We start from the raw sequence: 24,103 nt of genomic DNA, 5'->3' as shown, positions 1-24,103 counted from the left end.
AATCAATTGTACTCTTTGGTTTTGATAAAAAATTTATCTTATTGGATGTGACTTTGTCAAGTAGCTTAAAGTGTTTTTTTCATTAATTTTACTAATCAATTTTAATTATAATTTTGTATTTTTTTTCATACGACATAAATCTAGTCTAACACTAACATAATATTAAAACCAAGAGATTGTGGAAGCATCTTTTGCATGTAAAATTAAGTAACCTTTATAAAATATCAAAGCAAATTTTATTTGAGAAATGAGCCAATGAGCATATTTGCCATCATTTGGATCACATTTTTTTTTAGACAATCACACTTTTTGGGAAGATGCATAAAACATAGAAGACATGTATATTGCCTATAATTCTAAAATCATATGGCTTGTTATTTAAAGAAATTGATAGATAATATATTAAAAAATTTATATATTAAAAAGTTTATTGAGATATTGGTGGGAATTAATATGAGTGAACATATGAAATATTCACCATTTTACTGTAGCATGATTGTTGGTATTATGGTTGGTGGGAATTTGTTTTACTCATATTATTGATATTTTTTTGATAAATTAGTTACACAAATTTGCTAAATATGAAAAAACTTTTATATGACTATTTTGCACGCTCAAAGAACTAATTGGTAGATTTTGATCAAATCAAATTAGTAATAATTGTTAAGTTGGTAGGATATCTTATTTATCATTTTTGGGTTATGATCTTATCTTCTTTCGCATAGGTTTATTTAAGAAAATAATAAATTTGATCAAGTTTAATTATTATTATGATTTTTTTTTCTCATAATTATTCTCGTATAGTTTTTGAATTGGAGATCATAACTTTCAGCAAGTTTTGTTTTTAAGTGACAAAAGAAGATTAGTCCAAATTTTTGACAAAAAACTGGTTATAAATTGTCAAATGAAAACAAGGGTTGCTGATCTAAACCACCTGAAGCAGAATGGGCTCATTTGGAAGCTAATCTTAGTACTTAAAATAGTTGTAAACTTAGTACTGTAGCCAATATGGCAACTAAGATGTCAATGATCCATTGCTGGTTTAACCTAATTTTTTTTGTAACCTAAACTATGTTTTCTCCCTATGAATGGTATCAAAAAAAGTTTGAATTGGAGATATAACATCATCTCATATTTGGAAACTATCAATTTTATTTTATTATGTAACGATTAATTTTTTTTTTTCAAGTTACTTCTGTAACTATCAATAAAGTGTTTTTTTAAAAAGTATCTATGATAGTTGTTATAAGTTATAACCCTACCCCAAATAATATTAAATTTTACTTTTAAAAAAAATTCATATAATTAACAGTATTTTTTTATAGGATAATTGACAGTATTAGACTTTAGACCTAATAAACTTGGACATGGATTCATTAAAACGCTCAAAACCTAAGGAAAAAAGAAAAAAGAAAAAAAGAAGAAGGTATGGGTGGGTTTTTTTTACCCGTGAAAAACAACTTGACCCGAACTTAAACCGTGGAAGTTCATGTTTTTGTTTTGCATTTTTTGCTCAATTCTTACAAAAAATTATATATATTTTTATAAAAACTATACAAATAAACCAAAAGAAATTGGAGGGTAGCAAATAGTACTCTAGAACTCCAATTATTGGATGTCTCTATCAGTACTTGCCGAAAAATTTCTCATCAACAATAATAACATTTCCTAATGAACTTTCAAGCTAAAATATATATTTTTTTTTTTTTGGGTGTGCTGTTAATATATGTTCTAAGAGCATATATTAATAATTTATTTTTGAAAATATTTTATGGAGAATTGAAAATGTTGTAAAAAAAAAGGTTAATAATTTTTTTGAAACCGTTTAGTTGAAATTAAAAAAATATATATATATATATATATTTAAGAAAAAAATATAAATACTAAAATATATTGTTACTAGGATTTGAACTCTAATGCTAACTCATTAAATGAGACAGATTTATTAAATTAAATGCATGTTTTCATTGACTTTTGAAAATTAGTTTACATATTTTTAGTTTTCTTTACAAATTGAGTTTTGAAAATAATTTTTATTTTTTGTTTATTTTAAATTATCAAAAATAAATTTTTTAATCTCAAAAATAGAAAATTATTTTTAAAAATAAAAAATAAAAGGAAAAAACGGTTACATACATGCATAATTTTGTATGTTGTATCAGTTTGTACGTTGGGTTATAGGATGGTCGTATCAGTTTGTATGTTGGGTTATAGGATGGTTGTATGGTAGTAGCTTTCTTCTTTCTCTGTTCCTTTTTTCCCAATTATTGGAGGCCTAGCTGACCTCGAATCCAGCTATACAATCAAACCATAGATTTCAATCCTAACACATACCCTCAATTTCTGTCCCTCCCATGTTAGTTTTAAGCTTTGCCACCAAAGAGGCCAGAGACCCTGCCTGGCTCATATGGCCTCATTATTCAAACTCACATGCCTGAGGCAAGCATTGAATATTTGGTCCAAACTTGCTAACCCAAAACAACACTGCTCTATCTCCTCACAGGACCAAAAGCTCCTTTATTTGTTGAAATCTTGCAAGCAAACCTCAGAAACCTCTCAAGTCCATGGCTTTATGGTCAAGACTGGACTTGACCATGTCCCTTTCACTCTCAGCAAGCTTCTTGATTCTTCCACTCAAGACATGGAATATGCTGCCTCAATTTTCAAATATGTACAAAACCCAAATTTGTTCATGTTCAATACCATGCTTAGAGGCTATTCCATTAGTGATGACCCAGTACAAGCTTTTGGTGTTTTCAATCATTTGATGGGTCAAAGTATTGGGCTTAACGAGTTCTCTTTTGCTAGTATGCTTAAAGCTTGTGCTCGTGTATTGAGCATTGTGAGTGGGCAAGGGATTCATGGGGTGGTTTTGAGGTCTGGGCATGGGCTATTTATCAATGTAAAGAATACACTTTTGCATTTGTATTGTGTTTGCGGGAAAATTGGTGATGCCCGTAAGTTGTTTGATGAGTTTCCTCAAATAAATGATTTGGTTTCATGGAACAGTTTGATGGTTGGCTATGTTCAAGTATCTCAGCCTAATATGGTATTAGATTTGTATTGGAAAATGTGTAGGAGTGGTTTGAGAGCCAGTATTACCACAGTTTTGAGTGTTCTGTCTGCTACTGGTGATTGTGGAAATTTACTTGGAGGGAAGTCTCTTCATGGTCATTGCATTAAAGTTGGGTTTTGTTCTGATTTAAATGTGGTTACCTCTATGATTGATATGTATGCAAAAGCTGGGAATGTTGAATTAGGGCGTAGGGTTTTTGATGAAGTTGCTGAAAAGGATGTTGTTTTATGGAATTGTCTAATAGATAAGTATGCAAGAAATGGCATGGTTGAAAATGCAGTAGTTCTATTACGTCAAATGAAACTTCAACGAGTGACGCCCAATTCATCTACATTAGCTGGATTGCTTTCGGCTTGTGCTGCCTCTGGAGCCATCAATGTAGGCCGATGCATCAATGATTATGTGGAAGAAGAAAAAATGGTGTTGGATATGGTTCTTGGGACAGCTCTAGTTGATATGTATGCTAAATGTGGGTTCTTAGAGAAGGCTATAGAAATTTTTGATAGGATGGTGAGCAAAGATGTGAAATCTTGGACAGCCATGATCTCAGGATACGGGGTTCATGGGCAGGCGAGAAATGCCATTATGCTATTTTACAGGATGGAAGAGGAGGGGTTTAGACCTAATGAAATCACTTTCTTAGCAATTTTAAGTGCTTGTAGTCATGGGGGGCTCGTGACAGAGGGCATGAGATGTTTTGAGAGAATGGTTTGTGAGTATGGCCTGTCACCAAAGGTTGAGCACTACGGATGTTTGATTGATCTTTTAGGTCGTGCTGGGTTGCTGGAGGAAGCACATAAATTAATCCAGAGCTTGCCCATTAAGGGGGATGCTACTGCATGGCGCTCATTGCTTGCAGCTTGCAGAGTCTATGGAAATGTTGAATTGGGGGAATGTGTGAAGAGGGTGTTAGTCAAAATATTTGATGAACATCCCACAGATTCGATCCTTCTCTCTAGCACTTATGCCATTGCTGGAAGGCTGCCAGAAGAAAGAAGAATGCAGGAAATGAAGGAAGATAGCATAATGAAAGAAGTGAAATGTCATTCAGTTGGGACGGAGAAAGAAAAGTTGATAAAGGAAGCTGGATGTAGCATAATTGAGATGGATTCTCAGTGGTGTGAACCTAGTTGGGAAAACGAGCAACTGAGTGATTGACTGTTATTCATTGCCTGGATAATTGACCCAATAAGAGGTGCAATCTATTTTCTATTCAGGTCCTTGCAAACTCAAAAGTTCTCTCAGACTGCTGACTCTGTCCTAAGATTGTGGTAGAAATCAAGGGATGACAAAGGATTTGAATATTCGATTCTTGATAGCGATTAAAAGAAATCAAGGAATAGAAATATTTCATGCTTCTATTCAGCTTACTTTGTCTGACCTTTTCCTATAACCATAGCTTTATGTTGAATTCTACTCCAAAACTGCTTTTAGATTATGTAGGTGTAATAAAAATGGAGGGATTAATAAATAAATTAGGTTCAGTTACACTAGATGTTTCTAAAAATTTTATGCCTTTTTAGACGGTTGATCAAACATTGAGAAACCATTACTATTCATCATTATTCTCTCTCTCTCTCTCTCTCTCTCTCTCAGAGTTTGAATTCATAAGGAAAAGATTAAAGCCAATTTTATATTGTAGATTCTGTAACCAGTATGCTATTTACCATGAGCATGCATGTGATTCTCCACAAGGTCCTTTTGATGGTTATCCATCCGATGCTCCCTCTACTGATTAATGAGATCACTACTGTTACAAGATTGATGCTACTTTATTTGTCTGGCTTGCACAAAAGCCAAAATATTTTATTGTCCTTCAAATATGTTGCGGAAAATCCGGAACTGATACTCCAGATTCCGCAGAAGATTTTGATTTCCCTATTTGTCTAGCCTGCACAACGGCCACTATTTGTCTAGCCTGCACAACGGCCAACATTATTACAATATTCAAAATGCGTCTGAAAAGCCACAAGCCATGATAATATATGAAGAGATGAGAAGATGCGTTTGACAAAGACTTCATTTATGCCAACAAAAATGTCACATTGAAGTCTTTTAAGAAAAGGAATGAGAATCTACGTACACGGTGGCATGCATGATATTCCTTTTGCCCTTTTGAGAATTATGTTTCTGGGTGAATATCATAAGATGAAATTGCTTACGGTAATTCCAGGTGTCAAAAAATTTGGTGATTAAAAACTCGGTTCTTTTTCTTTTTCTTTTTTTCGCCCAATAAGTACTTCATTACATAAAAACCAAGGGAGCCTTCCACATCTACCCAGCTGCATACTCAAAAATCGAGCTGGGGATAGAGAAGAGATGGAATTAATCCCATGCAAGTGGTTCGCTGAGTCATTGTAGTTTAGAATATCCTCGTGAATCATGGGAAGCTGTTTCAAACAACTAGAGGCTGTAGTCTTCTCCACCATTATCCTTTGTTAAAATCAACTTTTCGATGCTGGTTCAAGGAAAAAACAGGTGAGTACAGTGGCTGTTTATTGAATCACAAGGCAGAAATAATCTATGCTAGGACTGATTTGGTCTTTGGCACTGATCCTCTTGTGACACAGGCAAAGGCAGCTCACATGGTAGTTTCTAAAGCTTGCGAAGACAGTCGGAGGAATATCGTATTAGGATCTTTCCATTGGAAAGAAATCTAACCGTGTATCTAATACCTCACATGGCAGTTTCTGAAGCTTGTGAGGCCGATATGGGGAATATCGTATTAGGATCCTCTCCATCTCCATTTAGAATGAATTCACTTTATGATGTAATGCACCAAGCATAACTCTCAACTTTTGGACCTCATTTCTTGGCTCTTTTTATAAATGAACTGTTTGAACGAATTCCTCGAACCTTGACCTGGTGATTGGTCCTATTGGTAAGTACATTTATATAATTTAGGACTGACAGTCACAAGGAAAACTCTCTCTCTCTCTCTCTCTCAATGTACACTGATTAGAAATCACAGTAAATTACAAGCACACATTGCACTGTAGCTTTGATCTGCCTTTACATCCAAAAAGATGGGGTACCACTTCATTCAAAAAAATGGATTTATCTTGGCCTTTTGTCAAGAAGAGTACGTATACAAAATGTTAAGCGACTAATATTGGGGAAACGAAAAAATAATATTAAAAAAAAAGGGGGTAAGGGGAAGCACAACAAGAGCCTATTAGCCTAAAGAAAAACGTGAGACCCAGCTGCAACAGTGTGGAACTTATTTAACTAGCATTAGAGGCCAAGTATCCAGATTCCTCAAAATCAAATTTTCATCTTTCCATTTGTTCTATCTCTTTAAAAGCTTTCCTTTCTACTTTCTGAATTTTCTAATGTCTCGGTCTACCTTTCTGATTTCTGACCCTGGATCCATGATGAAACTCCACTGAATGATTGACCAAAAAAAATTTACAGTTTCCAGAGGAGAGGAAGAGGGTCATGGAAAATAGTTGTATGAGGCTTGATTTCTTCCAGCGAATGCTAGACTGCCAACTGTATTTTTTACTATGAAGTAAGTATATTGTGTCGCTCACATACTTTGGTCCCGTTTTCAGCCCACCATTTCTCCGCTTGTTCTTCCGTGAAATGCTTCCGGCTGTAGAAAAGCAAATTGAGTTCAGTACACATGGTAAATTCAATTACCAGTTCACAAGAGGTAATTGAACATGCTGCACTGAATTCACTAGATTTATTGAGTCATATATGGTATTGTCTAAAAAAATTTGGTCTGCTTCCTTTCATTGGTAGCAAGTAATTGTTTCACTATTTTATGTAAAGGGGAGGTTGTAAGTAATCATAAAGTTGCTGCTGCTTTTCATAAGTATAGAGAACATACAAGCCTTGCTCTGCAGTTTTTCCCCCCCAAAAAAAAAAAAAAAAAAAAAAAAAAAATTTCAGGCTATGAGGATGGGCCATTGGAATGAAGATATAGATATTGGGTGCTATTAATTTGCTTAATGCAGTGTGATTAGTGCATTGGCCAAGAGCCTTCTAGTTCAACTAGTTGGCATCTCCTAATGTTTCTAACAGGAACATTTAGGGTTCAAATTTCCCCTCTCCCAACTATCAAATTATCAAATCAATGTAATTAGTGCATTGGTTATTCTCCAACATTGTGGGCACATAGTCCACTTTAATTGGGTATGACATGGTATCAGGTGCATCAAAAGTTGGACCAATATGTGGTCCCACATATCTAGATCCATTGATCTTATTCTTTCACTCATCTAAACTACTTTTGGAAAACATAGCTTAAATTAAAAGAGGAAGCGATGGTATAAAATGTCCTCTATCCAGAGCTAAAACTTTGCCAGAATAAGAGGCGTGCAAGTTGAGTCTGAGATAGATGGTTGAAGGCCTAACCAATTTGCCAAAGGTCTGAACAAAATTAGATAAATATAGCATAAAGCAACATTAAGACATCAATGTTTTCCCATTAAATTGATTCAATCCTTTGGCTTTTATATAGAGAAGTATCTTCAGTTTCCAAAAAAGATTCTTTTAGTGGAAAAAAGAAATTTTAGATTTATCCAGATTGGAAGCAAAAAGGGTGCTATCTAATTAAAAGGCACATATGCATAAATTTCACTCATTATATTTATATTACACACCCAGAGCATTGGGCTATATAATCTGTTGAACAGGACAGGAGTACAACGTAGAAAAACTATAATGAATTGAATTCAAGTATCTAATCTAGAATTCATTTTTATGTAGCAGAATTGAGGAGAGAAGGATGAAAAGCAAGATCAGAAAAATCAGAAGAGATAGACATAGCACCAATAACATGATCAGAGACAGATAGCTAGGATGGTTTAAGTATGCATATTGAATTCCAATTAACAATACGATTCAAGTTGAAAGTTTAAACCAGCACAAGAACAATGACAAGGCTAAAATACTTCAGTTAATTGAAAAAAATGCTTGTTATTGAATCCTACTCGGAAAAGATATGCCTTAATTCTTTGTTGAGGAGATTATCAATAAACTCCTAATTAAAAAGGTCATACTCAGAACATTGAGAGATCATAAATGTTCCTAATTTTATCGAGTAGATCATAATTGTTCCTACCAACAAAGGCAAGTGTAAATACCTGAAGCGAACACGTTTCAGTTCATTACCACCACCTGGCAAGGAGGACAAAGTTATATAGACGCCTGGTTGATCATGCACCACCCACTCTCCCTTTCCAGTTGGTTGCTTGGTTCCATTACGTAAGGTTTTGTCTTTTAAATTGCTAATTGATTGAGCCTCTGAAATGGTTCCGTTTGCTGCATGGCTCTCATTGGAAAACTGGTTTAGAATATTGGAGGTGTTTTCAGCAATGGTGCCTTCACTATATCCGGTAGTATGTCCTGGCAGTCTTTCAGCCATTTCCTTCAGCTGTGGACAATTAAATCATTTAAAACATTAGACTATTAACTAGTTAACAACAGAGTTGCAAAGATAAGAAGTAACCCCTCCCCCCCAACCCCCCCGCCCCCAAAAAATAAAATAAAATAAAAACTATATATATAGTTATACCACTTAATAATTTTATTTGATTAATATTTTGAAAATCTCATCGCTAAATTACATGTTTTTCGATTTGTAAATTAGTGATTGAGAAGGTCCTCTACCATCATGTTAGGCTATTCAAACCATGAAAATTTTTGTGTTACCATCCAGTCTTTCATCATATTAGTACTCAGGTTTGGTTTGTTTCGACATAATATTTTCCGAATAATGTTTCTCATTTTCAAGTGTTTGGGGCAACTAAAAAACTTGGTGAAACTGAAATAATTTTTACGAAGAAGGAAGGTTTAGTTTTTGTGCCCATTCTACTCACCCTTTCCGTCCAGAAAAGATGGATTACAAAAAATTTCCCAGGTTAGAGAACTTTCCCTGCTGTCCTTTGAGTCGGTCGTAAGTCCTAACTTCTTTTTTAGTTAATCCTACGAAATGGTAATCTGAATGGCAATAGGCAACATACTTTATCTGGGTTTAATTCCTTGATTCCTACCCAAACCTGCATTGGATTAATTCCTAGGAAGCACGGATACAGACAAGGGTACAGCACCCTAAACGAAGTATCTGTGCTTCCTAGATTAATTCCTTAATATTGAGTCAACCCTGTTCAAGCAAGCATCAAAGGAATTAAATGAATCCAACGCAATAAATATCTGAAATGGCATTTCACTATTTCAGCCTCAAAAGAACAGAAACCTCCAAAATGACAGAAATATCCCCAATATATCCAAAATAATTGAATACCCTTTAACACCTCAAAAATGCCACTGAAACCTCAAAAATCAAAATGACCAACTTGTTCATGACAAAAATATCCCTAAAAGCCTCTAAAATGACTAAAATATATTGAAAATCTATAGAATGACATATATACCCCTAAAATCTCCAAAATGATCAAAATTCCCTAAAAACCTCTAAAATACCATCAAAACATTCAAAATGGCCAAAGTACCCTCAAAATCTCCAAACTGATCAAAATACCACCAAAACTACAAAAATAACAAAAATAACCCTGAAACCTTTAAAATGACCACAATTCCTTCAAAACCTCTAATATGACTAAAATATCCCTAAAACACCAAAAAGACAAAAATATCCCCCAAATCCATTGAAATGATGCAAACCCCTTTTGAAACCCCCTAAAATGACCACGATATGTGTCAAAGTTTCGAGAATTGCCCCCAAACTTCTAAAAGGACACAAATTTTAAATTTCACTTTGGAGGTTTTAAGTGTGTGTAATTATGCAAGTAAATGTGTAAGTCTAGTTCATAGTTTTTGTTAATTGTTTGATATTTTTTTTGGATGTTGCACTCTTATTTTGATTGTGCTCATTAGTGTAGTTTTCAATAATTTTATTTTGACGATACTTATTTTTTAGGTTGATTTTAGTTGTTCAATAGGCGCCCTCACCTGGCACCATTCCTAGATCTAGAAGCAAATGTGCAGGCCAGGCTTGAATTCAGAAAAGACTACTCTTTTTTGTTTGAGCAGTTCCCATGCACGTAGACTGAAAGATCTCAGCTTTCCTGGATAGGACAAGTACATAGAGATCTTTGTGGGACTGAGGAGAGTCTCAATAGATCTTTTCTAGGATTCCTTTGTATTTTAAAGTGGTGAATAAAATTTTCTATTTAATTTCTAAATAAAAATACAGTAAAATTGTGAGTTTTCATATGAGCCAAATGCCAGAAAATGTTTTCCAGAACAACCTCAAGAACACAACCAAACAAGAGAAAACAAGTAGTTTTCACTAAATTTTCTCAGATGAAAACATTCTCCAATAGCAAACATTTTACACCAAAACAAATGAAGCCTTAGTGTGAGAATGTTCACATATAATCAGGTGACAACTTTACTTGCATTATACACCACTTACAAAATCTCAACAAGATTAACCACGGAAAGTATGGCTTAATATTAAAATCATAAAAAAGGCATATTATAATTGCAATGCCTATGTAACATTTAACTCCATTAATATCAATAATACTTGAACTTGAAGAGCTAACTTTTCAGTAACTATTGGATCTCAACCTTATATATATATGTGTGTGTGTGTGTTCTTTTTCATGACATTTGTCATTACTTAAGTCTTCCTAGGTATGACATCATTCAGAGATTCACTAAGTGATATTGGAAAAGTTACAAAGAGAATTCTAATGGTAGGGAGTGCAACGTTCCTAAGTTTCATTTGGTCAATTATGGGGTGGTATGCTCCCTATTGAAGGAGGGTGGTTTGGGGATTCACAGGGGGTGGGGGGAAAGAAGGTGGCTCAAGTTTCTCATGGTGTTGAACGTTTGGAAAAGTATTAGAGGCATGTGAGACTCTTATATAGGCATTTCCATTTTCTTGTTGGAAATGGATCAGAAATCTGGTTTTGGCATGATATCTGGTGCAGAAATTCTTCCCTCAAAAAATGGTTTTCCTGATTTTTAAGTCTCGGCTACAAATAAGAACGCCTCAGTTGCAACAATTAGATGAGTGAACAATATAATAATCTGCTAAAGTATTGCTTCTAAACGTCATCTTTTATTTAATTAAATCTTCCAAGAGCTTCAACAGCAAGATTTAGAATAAATGATATCTTTTCAATGAGGTAATCCTCCTAAAATGTTCATTTTGTAGTTATCACATGGTGGGCTAGTTGAACTCAAGATAGCCCCCACATATATGGCATTGGTGGAGTTTCACTTATTCCCACCATATGCAAGAAACATAGTTATCCAGACCAAGCACCTTAAACTTGTTTTATGGTGGAAGTTTTGCAACTTGGATAGCTTCAATTAGCTTATGGAGAAACAGAATATATTCAAAATATGATGTTTATGCAAAAGGTCAATTATGTATATAAGCTGACTCACCAAGCCATTTCACTATTAGAGCTTCTCTGCTCCTAAGTTGAATGTTTAAAAGTCAAAAACCTACCATAACTAAATCTTGAAACTCTGATCATTACAGAATTTACAGAGACTAGTTCTTTCAAATCCAAATAATAGAGCAAGTGAAATCAAACTTATTGATGAAACTGAGAAAAATAACCACAAAACTTGAACATATAAATATCTTACTTGAGCAGTTAGAGACTTGATAACTTCCTTTGCGGATTTGCATTTTTCAGCTTCATCTTCTGCAATGGCAGTGACCTCCTTCAACTGCTTTGATGTTCTTTCTAGTTTAGCTTCAAGATGTTGGGATTTTCTAGTAAGATCTTCCACCTATAAAGTATTATCATTTAATTTTTACTTAGTATAAAGTAAAAAAAGAAAAAGAAAAAGAAAAAGAAAAAGAAAGTAGATAAATTGTTAATCATAAGTTTGATGCAATAAAACTGTTGGAAACCAAGTCATTAGAGTCTCTGTGTGATAGATGCAGACAAAATTCAGTTGTTTCTCAGATTAATATATAACAGGAAAAAGATTCAAATATCATTGCAATATTTATAGTGTTGATGAGAGTATATTGATTTGCCATATACTTCAAATTGTAGCTTTCATGGACAGGAGTAAACTATTTAAACATAGCTATTCTTGTCCAGTTAATACCGCATTATTTCTTTTCTTGTTTCAGCTGTTGCATAGACTTATCAAGCTCCAAACTCCTGTATATCTCAGTACTTCATTTTACGTAAGCTATGCTTTTTTTTTGTTCCTAGATCCATTCTTATTCTCTGATCTCTCTCTGTTTCTCTCTAATTTTTTTATAAGTAGAGAAATATTCTATTGCAAACAGACTACTTCATGTACAATTGACGTAAAGAGGTCTAAAGAATTACAGATAAGCAATATCATGTACAAAAAGACGATGACTTTCTGTTTATCTCTAATAAGAGAAAATTGGACCAACCATTTTTATCTTCAAGCTGGCAATAAAGGTAACATCTTACCTACACCTAAAAAAAATTATTTGAAGTTTGACAGGTTAACCGTGAACGTTCTCTCAGCTTCTTGGTAGTTTTATTTATCACACTCTATTGCAACTTCAGACTACCTGCTTAGTTTACACATTTGTCGTGCTTTTCAGAAAATGCAGCCTTCTTACAAAGCATCAGGTACCCTCATTATGCAACATTGCATACATAAGTTTTACACTTTTTTATATTGGTAATTATAGACGCACCTTGTGGTTCTTGAACATACAACTCCACTCTCTGTCTTGCTCTAACAAGGAGAGGAGGTGCCATTTGAGCTAGCGTGCATTCACAGTTGTGAATAACTTCATCATATAAAAATTCATTTTCAGGAAGACTATAACTACGCATTCTAATTAAATACTGAATTGTGTACAATGCAACTACAGATATTTCCATGTTGCATTACATATTTACAATTTTGATATTGAGTGCCATTCATATCACTACTAGTTTGTTGTTCCTGAGGAAAACATACAGAAATGGGTTGATTTTAGTGATATTCACCATCACTGATTAGTTTCGAAAATCTAGTACTCCCAGACCCTTCAGAACTTTAACTTGCTGACTTCACTAAGTTTCAAAAGCTTCAACTTCACCATTGTGCTTCACACATTGTGGGTGCCTGTACATCATTAGCACTGTAAAGGTCCTATCTTTTTGTGACTTTACATTTAAAAAATGTCTTTTCTTGAAGTTGAGTTACTATAAATGGTCCTATCCCTTTCCTGCTCTGCATAACCAGCCCTGCCCTACTCTACCCCATGCAGGTTTTCCCTGCCTCAAAGAGGTGATGGGGCAGGGATAGGTTTTACTCTTCCTGCTGCGTCTCACCCCACCCTGAATGAGGTAATAGAACACATTAAAAAAATCAAATTATAAATATGATATGTAAAAGGGATTTAATTTTATATATTTGTATATATATACATATATAAAATTCAATCTCTTTTACATATCGTATGTATAATTTGATTTTTTAAAACATATTCTATTACCTCATTAATGTCAAAGTCACCTTATTAGTGATGGAAATACCTACAACCCACCTCGTACCGAACTTTCCCTGCGTAGGTTTTCCCCACCCCAAAGACAGGACAGGAGCACCCCTAATCTGACCCCAACCTGCCCTGCTGCCATCCCTAGCAGAAATATGCAACAAGAAGATCTTTAGGCTTCAGGTAGCAGTAAGATATCTAGGTCTCTCAGTGCTTTTAAAATGGCTTGAAGATTGCCCCATACATAATTTTCTTTGGTAAACAAACTTGTCATGAGGTGACTATATCTTTCAGCTGTTTTCAACAGATTATTTTAAAACTGAACATACTTCCATACCTCCCACAACTGGGTCATGTTTCCCCATAAGAAGAATGTGAATGCTGAATGTGCCAAAGGGAAGGATAAGGGAATGAAGTCTCAATATTATAATTTATTCTTTCCAAAAAAAAGGGGTTGGGGTTTGGGGGGGACTGGGGAAGAAGATTCTCTAGAGCATTAACAAATACGTTTATCACATTCCTAAAATTTGAAGTAAATAAGAATTTAGATCTATGCATGCATGCAGTCACTAAAGCATTTTCAATATGCTTACCTGAGCCCTTAAATTTATGATTTCTTGACTTAAACTGCCATTTCTATTCTTCGAATAATCAAAAATTTCTTCAGAAAACCGAGCTGGGCTTGACTTTTCTGAAACAGGAGATGTTGATCGAGAACCCATTCTGGAACCAGGAAGGGAAACTGATGAAACTTTCTTTGATGTTGCAACAAGAGAATCTGATGCTTTTATGGAATAAATTCCCCCAAACTCAAAATTTTCATTCAGAGCGTGAAAGACACGGCTATCATGCAATTCTGTTTTCATGTCAGGCTTTGAACGCCTGGTTTCAAATTGATTGCCCGAGCCAAAAGATGACAATCTGGAGAGTGTTGTCTGTAGTTTATTACCTCGAGTCTCTTTATCCATGGCCTCATTGGATTTATGACACATATTTCCATTTTTGGATTTAGGAGGTCGCAGAATAAAACCAGATTCCAGGGCCTTCTTCAGTTTCATATAACAATCATCACAGACCCGATATGGCCTGTTCATATTTGGAGCTAAAGAAGCTTTCAGAGATTTTCTGTTACTGCAAGCTTTGCAAAAAACCAGCCCACAATTATAACAATTGTGACGTTTTCTTCTGAAACCAAAAGGATTATGACAACCAGTACATATAGAGTGGTCAGCACTAGATACAGATTTATGAAGACATATAACAGATGTAAAGTTTGAACCACAGGCCACACTCTTTACTAGCTTATCCTTTAAAAAATTGACAAGTGTAGGTGTGTTTCTATGAATATTGTCTCCATGGCCTAATTGCCCATTTGAACCCTTTCCCCAAGTATAAACCTCTGCTGTGGAAGTCAGAACTGCAACATGATATGAGCCGCAGGCAATCTCCCCTACAAAACTTCTTGAAATTTTACCTTCTACGCGACTAGGAAGTTTTCCATCAGCCTCAGGACTGCCCAACTGTCCATACGCAGTACTCCCCATTGTATAGACTTGTCCTGAGGTCGTTAGAGCAACTGTGAGATTATACCCACAGGCTACTTGACAAATATTTTGATTAACCAATGCAGTGACGCACTCTGGAACTAGTCTAGATTCTTTATCACCATGACCAAGTCGGCATTTATCTCCATCCCCCCATGTAAACAGCTTTCCAGAACAAGAGTAACCAGAAGGTTCAGAATTAGATAATTCATCTGTCACTTCAACGACTGCAGCAGTGTGCCAAACACCACATGCAACCCTTGTAGTTCTCTGTCCTTTCAAAGTTTCCACTTCCCGGGGGATACTTGTGCTACTACAGTCACCATGGCCAAGGACACCAAACGATCCATCCCCAAACGTAAACAACTGGCCAGCTGCTGTCGCAACAGCTGTATGCCAAGGTCCACAAGAGATAGATACTACATGAATACCCTCCATGATACCACTTACCTTTTTAGGAATCCAATGACTAACTTCACTTCCATGCCCAAGCAGACCAAAGTTGTGAGTACCATCCCCCCATGTATAAAGATCTCCAGAACGTGTAATGGCACAAGTGTGATACTCCCCACATGCTACTAATTCAATGTTCATACCACTAAGACTGTCAATGAACTTTGGGTGGGAAACATCCACTTCAACACCATGCCCAAGCCTGCCTCCGGACTCCTCTCCCCAGCTAAAGATCTCCCCTTGTCTTGTGGCAAGCACAGCATGTCTGCCACCACAAGCAATATTATGAACATCTAGAACTACTTTTGATTCCAATGCCTTAGGGAGAAGGGCATCCATCTTGGACCCATATGAATTCCCAAGCCCGACTCTACGCATGCCAGCACCCAGTATTCCATTCCCAATACCTTCTCCCCAAATGAAAACATCATTTATGGCATCAAAATCATCATGACCCGATCCATGGCTTGATGAGCTCACAGCACTAGATAAACTAACTCGAAATGCCTCTGTTCCTGAATTTTGACCATTTGAGTTGTCTACAGGTGACGATGTTAATGTGGAATTGGGAACTGATTCAGCTTGATAGGAACTTTTATCGGCTGCTGTATATGATATTATGTCACTGAATGCCTTCCCCAGTCTAGTCTGTGGTAAATTCTCGTGAGGAACCTCCTCTGTATCTCCTGGATCCTGTTGTAATTTAAAAAATATTAACCCAAGTGAACTGTAAATGCTTAATAATTACCGAACTTTATTAAACTAAATACAAAATAAATAAATTTTTTTTTTTTTTAAAGTTCACTGCTACTGACAAATGGAGCAATAGATGGAGAACTTCTTCGTGTACGAGAATGTAGACTATCTGATGATACACTGCCACATCTTGATTCACTTTTACACTTGTAGTTAGCTCGACTAATCAATGCCTTGAGACCAGCAAACCAAACTTCAGCTTCTTCCTTGTCTTTACATATCTGTCCATTGGTTGGTAGTAGTGCCAAGCAAATACAACAACAACAACCAAGTTTTAGTACCAAAATTTGGGAATGGTTTCAGACAACACATATAATTTCGAAGATGGCATCCTGCCTTATTTTTCACAAATTAACAAATGAAGCAACTAAGATCATTACTAACAACAGTGACAAAACAATTTTCAATTAATGATTTCTATGCTTTATTGTCATTGATCAACTAAATGAGCTTTTTTAAGAAAAAAAGAATAGACCACAGAAACACACTCACCAAATCCAAGGACCTATCATTGTATATAAGTGAAAATGATTGATATTCCTTTTCAGGCCGAGGATACCGCTGAAATATTGCCTGAAAGATAAATCCAAAGTTATAAATGTCTAAATTTTGAGAGTTAAGGATAAGTAAATGATAGAATAGAATGAATATATTATCAAAGTAAAGAAAAAAGAGAAAAAAAATATTAAAAATTTTGACAATAATAAAAGGGTTCTAATTAAACCAACAGAAGTTTAACTCTGAAATATAAACTTCAACTAAAACATTCTTTTAAACTCATGCAAAGTTCATGTGAATTTTTTCTGAGATCTGACAAAATCAGCTCAACAGTAGCTTGAGAGGCTATCCCCACACCATTTTCTAAGAAAGAAAGAATGACTATAGAAACTTACAGTTCGCTGTCCAGGAATAATCCGTGAAACTTGACTTATTTTAAGTTGTTTCTCTTCATTGCCAGAGTACCATATCAATGCAGACTCATCCTGGGAAAAAATAAAAAAAAAAACCCTCAATCATCCGAGTAAATATAGAGAAACAAAAGAATGTTGTTACTTTCATGATTATATTCATATCGGAAGTTACATACATTAAGGACCTAAAAATTAAAATTAGGTGGTTGAAATGATGGAGATTTATAACCTGGCTGAACCCAAACCAGAGAGAAGAGTTCAGTCATACTTGTTGTTGGGTGGATAACATTGGAAAAATAAGGGAACTTGTCTATGTGTGGTTGTGGTGGGTTTAGGGTTAGAAGGATTTGTGGAAATGGAATTTAGAGTTGTTATTGCTTAATAATAAATAAAAGTATTTAGATTTGTTAAAGAAAGGGTTATGGGATTGTGTTAGGATTTTTTTTTTTTTTTTTTTACAATTTCGTTAATGAGTTAGTGCAGAATTCAGAAAAGGGAACAATTCCAAATTGCCAGAGTAACTCACAGAAGAAAGCCGGAATGGGCAGAACTTTGGCTTCCCTCTGCGTCCATACTTTAGCAGATATGACCCCTTTTTAAGTGATGCAATGGCCTGTAATTTAAAACATAAAATAAAGTCACTACAAGAGCTCCAGGTGTTTTCATACAAGAGCATAATTTGTGGAAAAAAAAAAAAATTTGTGATAATGGGAGACTAATACTTCATGATTCAACACCTTAATTCAACAGGAATGCTGCTTATCACCTACTCTGTTGTTGCTGTGTATAACATTAAAATATTGACAAGAACAAGCCAAAATATCACTAATGAACATGCAAATAAGTTCTCACTAACCAAAAGGTCCATATGATTTAAAAAACAGCAACAAAAAGACACAAGTTATGATTGACTGTATCATGGGTACTCATTTTTTTATCCGAGTACAACCCTACTTAAGCGTGACCATAGTAGCTCCCGAGGGTTAGAACTCAAGACCTACCCCACACTAAGACCCTAAACATTGGGCCCCTGCTACTGCAAATTAATTCACTCTTAAATTACAACAACAACGCCTTAGTTCCAAGATTTCGGCCACATGTATACAATTCACTCTTCAACAAAAACACAAACAATTTTTTCTATCTAAATTAACAAAATGCCATTGAATTAAAAGCATCATGCATAATATATAAACGCGAAACGAAAGCAAAAGGCGAGAACGGATTTAAACCTTGTCTACGTCCCTCTCAACGAGACCGGCTCTCTGCGAATCAGCCATTCAAGTTGCAATATCAGTAGAAGCTGCTTCTGCTGAGTCACAGAACCAACGCCCATTTGAATCATACGATCCAAAACCATACGCCACTTGCTTCATGTAAAACAAGAATCAACAGCAATGTACTCTCCAACGCAGATTGTGGAAAACAAACCAATTCCTTCATCTACCCCATAACCACATCAACAACAACCAAATTTTTGGGACTCAAATTTGATAATGCAGCTTGTGAACTCAAAAAAAGCCCTAGAAATCCACAATGCCAGAAACACATAACAAAAAACCACAAAATGTAGAAAGCTTTTAAGATCAGATCAACCTGAGCTCCGAAAACAGCTCAAATTCACGTAACCGAAACCCTAGAAATTCGAATTTTTCGGAACTCGTCAATTTTGAGCTGAGAATAATCAACAAAAAAATAAATGTGTTTTTTGAATCTGATATGAGAAATTCGGATTAAATTCAGCAAATGCTAACGGTTTTCGATGAATTTAGGCTCGTTGAATTCCGAAACGAAATTCGAAACAAAATCAAAAAAAGCAAAGAAAACCACGAATTAGAAAGAGAAAGAAAAAAAAAAAACGAATCGTTTCGATTGGGGGGAGGAGAGATTGATAAAATTGTGTTGCAGAGAGCTTCGAGAATGCTTCACGTGCGCCTTAACGTGCGCCTCTCTCTCTCTCTCTCTCTCTCTCCCTCTCTGTGTTTTCTCTGTTTTTTTTTTTTTTTTTTTTTGGTTCTAACTGTTTATTTCTTTTTCTTTCTTTCTCGCTCCTAAATTATTTTTTGTTGTTGTTTTGACAAGTCAGCAACTGAAATCTTGGGGATGGAGATAGGGATGGTTGGTTTTTTGTCTTTTTAACCGAAATAATGAAATATAAAGTTTCTTCGTAAGATTTCAAGTGGGCCCATCCCAAAAACAAAACAAAAAATTTTGTGGGACAGAATTTTTTAGTTTAATAAATAAATTATTTAATTTTTGGATTTTGTAGGCATTTATTATTGGATAATTTTGTATTTTCCTTTGTAAGGATTTTATATATCATTCATTTAAATTAGTATGTGATACCATGCATATGTACTGATACATTTAAAAACAATCACAATTATATATATATATATATGATATATATAATTTAATTAGATCTAAACTCTTTCGGTTTTTTCATCCAATAATTTACTTGTTACAAAAATTAAAAAATTAAATAGGACACATGACACAAAATTGAACTCTAATTAAGCATGCACTACCAATTTTGGCACTCTTTCAACAAAATGCAATTCTAATTTCATTTCTTTCGTCATCTAACAACATTCTCCAATGGAATATTCCAAATTGCCCTCTATAATCAACTAGGTTTACAAATTGCATGCTTTGAAAACTTTTTAATTTAGGTGGTGTCATTGTTATGACATTAAAATTTTAGATATTTGTTTTATTTTCTCTTTTCTTTATTTTATCAATTTGCACACATACAAAGTTGGTATACACAATCAATTCTAATACTCATGTATAAATCCAACAAAATTAGAAGTTTATTGAGGTATTATTATTGAGTTTGGCTTATTTTCAGTACTTTTTTAACTGAATATGTCATTTTATTTTAAATGTACAATGTCATGTGGTAGTGGATTTTAATCTCCATATTTTATTTTATTAGTGGATGATGTGAAAATTTTTCATTAAAACAAAAGAGATTCCAGTTAAAAAAGTACTAAATGTAAGCCAAATTCATTATTATTAGTTGTGGTAGGAGAGATTAAATTTTGTAAGAATGTGGTGTAAAACTCATGTTTTACCTCTCCAATCTCAACATATCACAGAATCTTATTATGTATTTAAGAATAAGTACAACCACATATAATTAATTATAATACTCATATATAAATCCAATCAAATTGAAAGTTTATTGAGACATTATTAGATGTGGTAAGATGTATTGAATTTTAAGTAAAATACTAATATATCAATATTTTATTAGATGGTGTAAAATGTGAGTTTTACACCCCATCCTTACCAAATTTGGACTCATGGTAAGATATATTAAATTTTAAGTAAATTGTTGATGTGACAATCTCTTATTGAATGGTATAAAACATATGTTTGACACTTCATCCTTACCAAATTCAGACTCTTTTTTATTTTATTTTTTTCTTCTCATTTTCTACCTTAATTTATGAGAGGAATAATTTCTAGAACACAATTTAACCAAAAAAAAAAAAAAAAACAAAAGAGAGTCTAGAACACGATGTTTTTCATAGTCTTTTCTTTTTTAAAAAGAGAATAACATGTAATATCACTAAATTAATTAAGCATATTCTAGTAGTATAGCACTTATGAAAATGATGTTAATTATAGGTTCTAGTTAAATTTATCACCTCAATAATTAATATATATATATATATATATATATATAAAAGAAGGATGTTTATGACCATGACATGATGACATTATTTCTACATTTGAGATAAGTGTTTTTGGCAAATGAAGGGATTGTTTGGTAATGTTGTTCTAGTAATGTTGTTTGTATTTTTTGTAAATACGTATAGGTGAAAAAGTGTATAAATATATGTATAATATTGTTTAAAAAATGAAAAATGTTGCTTAAAATGTCATACCTAAAGTCTCCTGAAATTTCTGCTTCTTTTTTACTAAAAATTCCAAAAATTTAGGTGCGAAGTGGGCTGGCGGGAAAATTTGAGTGTGTAAACATTAAAATAGTGTTCATGCTTCTGTAAAATAAAGAAATAGACATTATACAGTTGTAATAATTGACAATTCTATGATTCTATATGCCTAAGAAAGGAATTTTTTTATTTATTTAAAAAAATAAGACTTTTTTTAGCAACAAGGGGTCGGGTTTTTTTTTTTTTTTTTGCTCTCATTTTTCTATTTAAAGAAGGGTTGGACAATGTCACAGTGAAAAGAAGAAGAAGGATCACATAAAAAAATAAAGGTCACTTAACTTCAAAATGTAATAGTCTACTTCATTCTTTTATAACTTAAAAAATTAAGTTAATTTTGTAGGGTAATTAGAAGAGTTTGACTTACCTTCAATACTATTTTAACTGGACAGCTCCTGTTATTTTAAATATACAATGACAAGTAATAGTGAATTTTAATCTCCACATTTTATTTAGTTAGTGGATGATATGGTAGTTTCTTAATAAAATAAAAGAAAATTTTAGTTAAAAAAATACTAGATGTAAGCCACACTCATTACAAAAAACTCACTTATAATTAGGCCTACCTTAGTACATGTGGTTGAAGTCTCCTCTATTAGAGGCCCAAAACATCAAAATCAAAAGCAAACAAACCCGGTTTCAAAAATCACAAAAGCAAAATAGTCGTAGTTTCAAAACACCTTACCAAATATCCCCTTAAATTTTTTGTGTTTTAGTATTGCATGCTTCATTTTTTCTCTATTATTTTTTTCTTTCATTTTTCTCAAAAGAAAAAAAAAAAAACTTTCATTTTTTAATTACAACAACTATATTTGATATTAAACTTGAAATACAAACCCAATTGGTTTAATTAAATTAAAATGAGCGGCTTGAAGCCTTGGACAATAAAATAAGATTCTTCGAATATTTTTTTTAATTGAGCATTTTGATGAAAAAGATGTGAAAAATGATAAATTATTCTTGATTTAAAAGTGCAACTTCAAATGTATTTAAATTAAACATTTTAAGTTAAGTAAGGACCATTATTAAAAGTAAGGTTGAAAACAAATTAAATCAACACGCAATAAATGAGATAAAATTAAAGCTCAACTAAAAGAGAACGAATGTGTTTTATAATTCAATATCTTTAGTTGAGAGACGTCGTTTCATAGTATGGTTATTAAACAAAGTAGTAAAGCGGTGCCGTTTTGCTTAATGCTTAATAAGTGGAATCAGTTACACCAATTGCCACATGTATGTATTTAGTTGATTATTAGTTTAGCCATTGCCTAGAGTTTGGGGTTAGTTACAGCTTTCCCGCTCTCTCTTTCTCTCTCTTCTTTTTCTCTCTAGTTAGATGTGTATATATGGAGGAAACTCAATGTATTATTCATTCATAACGATTTTTTACTAAGAAATAAAGTTTTGGTATTTTTATTTAGAGAGATTGTGAATTTCTTCATGGTATTAGAGCTGGAAAGGTCCATTCAAGGCTTCCAACACTGAAAACGATCTTTCTATTTCTCCTTCAAATAATTTTGGTTTCAATACCAACTCTTTACATGAAATTCTTCTTTGGTTTTAACAGAGATCACAAAACTGAGTGTCTGAGATAAAGATTAAAGCTCGTGAGGGAAAAAAAAAATGCTTTAATCAAATTTCCAAGGAGATAATTGACTGTAGGATGATGTTAAGTAAGTATAGTAGGAACAATTGTTTTTATTTTTTGAAGAGGAGTTTATTTGGTTAAAGCTCCACACTTCCTTCCCTACAGCTTATTACAGTGCATAATTGTTTGAAATTTTAGGGTTAGACAATTGTGAAGCTTTGTTATTGTCGTTATAGTTGTCAAAACAGAAATCGTATTTTGAATTATTTTTTAACTTTTATATATCATGTATAGTAAGATATACAGACCCCTAAGAGATTTGTTTTTGTAACTACTTGATGTATGGTAATGGGACAAGAAATTTACACGCACTTGAGAGAATAGACGGGTATTAAAGACTCTACATACTTTGTTAGAAAAAAAAAAATAACAATACAAAGCATGTGCAATTATTTTTTAGATTGTTAATTTCTTTTATCAAAAGATCTTCAAGAGATCTCTTATGTTAGAATAATGGTTAAATTAATAAATTCATCATTTCTCTAGGCAGGGATGGAGGGAGACTTTGACCATGGGGGTAATTGCTCCCCATAATTTTTTTTTTAAAAAAATAGTATATATATAGGTAAAAATTTTAGCAATTTTGTTTTATAAAATTTACACTTTGCACTCCCCTTAACAATATCATTGATTATTTTCAAAGTAATATTATAATCACAAACTTTTCTATAACATTTTTACAAATTATTGAGGTAGTAAATTCTTATTGGTTTGTATCTAAGCTCATTTGTAACTTTAGCATTTTTTTCATTTTAATGGGCATAAAAAAAATTTATAAACCTAAAATCTAAAACAAAATATACAAGTCCAAAAAAATTAGCCCAACAACAAAAATTACCAATAATAGCTTAAAAACAATTAAGCTCAATCAACCAATTTTACCCAAAACAAACAACTCGACCCTTTAAAAATTTTTAAAGAAACTAATTTTGTCCTTACCCAATAGCAAATGCACATATAAAAAATAAAAATAAATAAATTTTTAAAAAAACCCTTAGTAGTTAAGCAATAGAGCTAGAGGCTGGAGCAGTCGCACGCAACCAGTAGCAAAGCTACCCCCCTAACTTCAAGTTCTGGTTTCGTCCTTATCTTTAGGGCTTTTAAAATTTTAAGACAAGTAGTATTTTATCATCTTTCTGTCTCAAACACCCTTTACTTGTTTAGATTCAGTGGTAACTAATGATAAAGAGGAAGGCAGAAAATAGCAAATTATGAAAGACACACAAGCGTTAAGGGAAAAAAAAAAAATGCTAACTCAAAATAAAGATAAAGACCCACCTTAATTACTATGGACAACATAGGAGAATCCATGGATATAACCACAAGTCAGCCCATA

General features: G+C 33.5%; 2 protein-coding genes across 3 annotated transcripts; one reads left to right on the top strand and one right to left on the bottom strand.

Annotated features, from left to right (window-relative positions):
- Positions 1-2,145: 2,145 nt before the first annotated feature.
- Positions 2,146-4,564, top strand: LOC115979324 (pentatricopeptide repeat-containing protein At1g26900, mitochondrial). Its single transcript, XM_031101346.1, has one exon. The coding sequence runs from the start codon at positions 2,408-2,410 to the stop codon at positions 4,232-4,234; it is 1,827 nt and encodes a 608-aa protein (XP_030957206.1). The 5' UTR covers positions 2,146-2,407; the 3' UTR covers positions 4,235-4,564.
- Positions 4,565-6,087: 1,523 nt separating this feature from the next.
- LOC115982839 (PH, RCC1 and FYVE domains-containing protein 1) lies at positions 6,088-19,163 on the bottom strand. Of its 2 annotated transcripts, XM_031105558.1 has the most exons (9): positions 18,390-19,163; positions 17,684-17,770; positions 17,140-17,229; positions 16,739-16,819; positions 16,306-16,467; positions 14,087-16,183; positions 11,657-11,803; positions 8,170-8,459; positions 6,088-6,671 (listed from the first exon to the last, which is right to left on the bottom strand). In XM_031105558.1, the coding sequence occupies exons 1-9, from the start codon at positions 18,435-18,437 to the stop codon at positions 6,581-6,583; spliced, it is 3,093 nt and encodes a 1,030-aa protein (XP_030961418.1). In that variant the 5' UTR covers positions 18,438-19,163; the 3' UTR covers positions 6,088-6,580. The 2 variants fall into 2 exon arrangements, with proteins under 2 accessions (XP_030961418.1, XP_030961419.1); XM_031105559.1 differs by lacking the exon at positions 17,684-17,770 and having other exon boundaries at positions 6,484-6,671.
- Positions 19,164-24,103: the final 4,940 nt, after the last annotated feature.

This window comes from Quercus lobata, chromosome 3, assembly GCF_001633185.2.
Source record: "Quercus lobata isolate SW786 chromosome 3, ValleyOak3.0 Primary Assembly, whole genome shotgun sequence".
In the NCBI taxonomy this organism is placed as follows: domain Eukaryota; kingdom Viridiplantae; phylum Streptophyta; class Magnoliopsida; order Fagales; family Fagaceae; genus Quercus; species Quercus lobata.
This window is presented reverse-complemented; position numbering and strand designations above follow the sequence as displayed.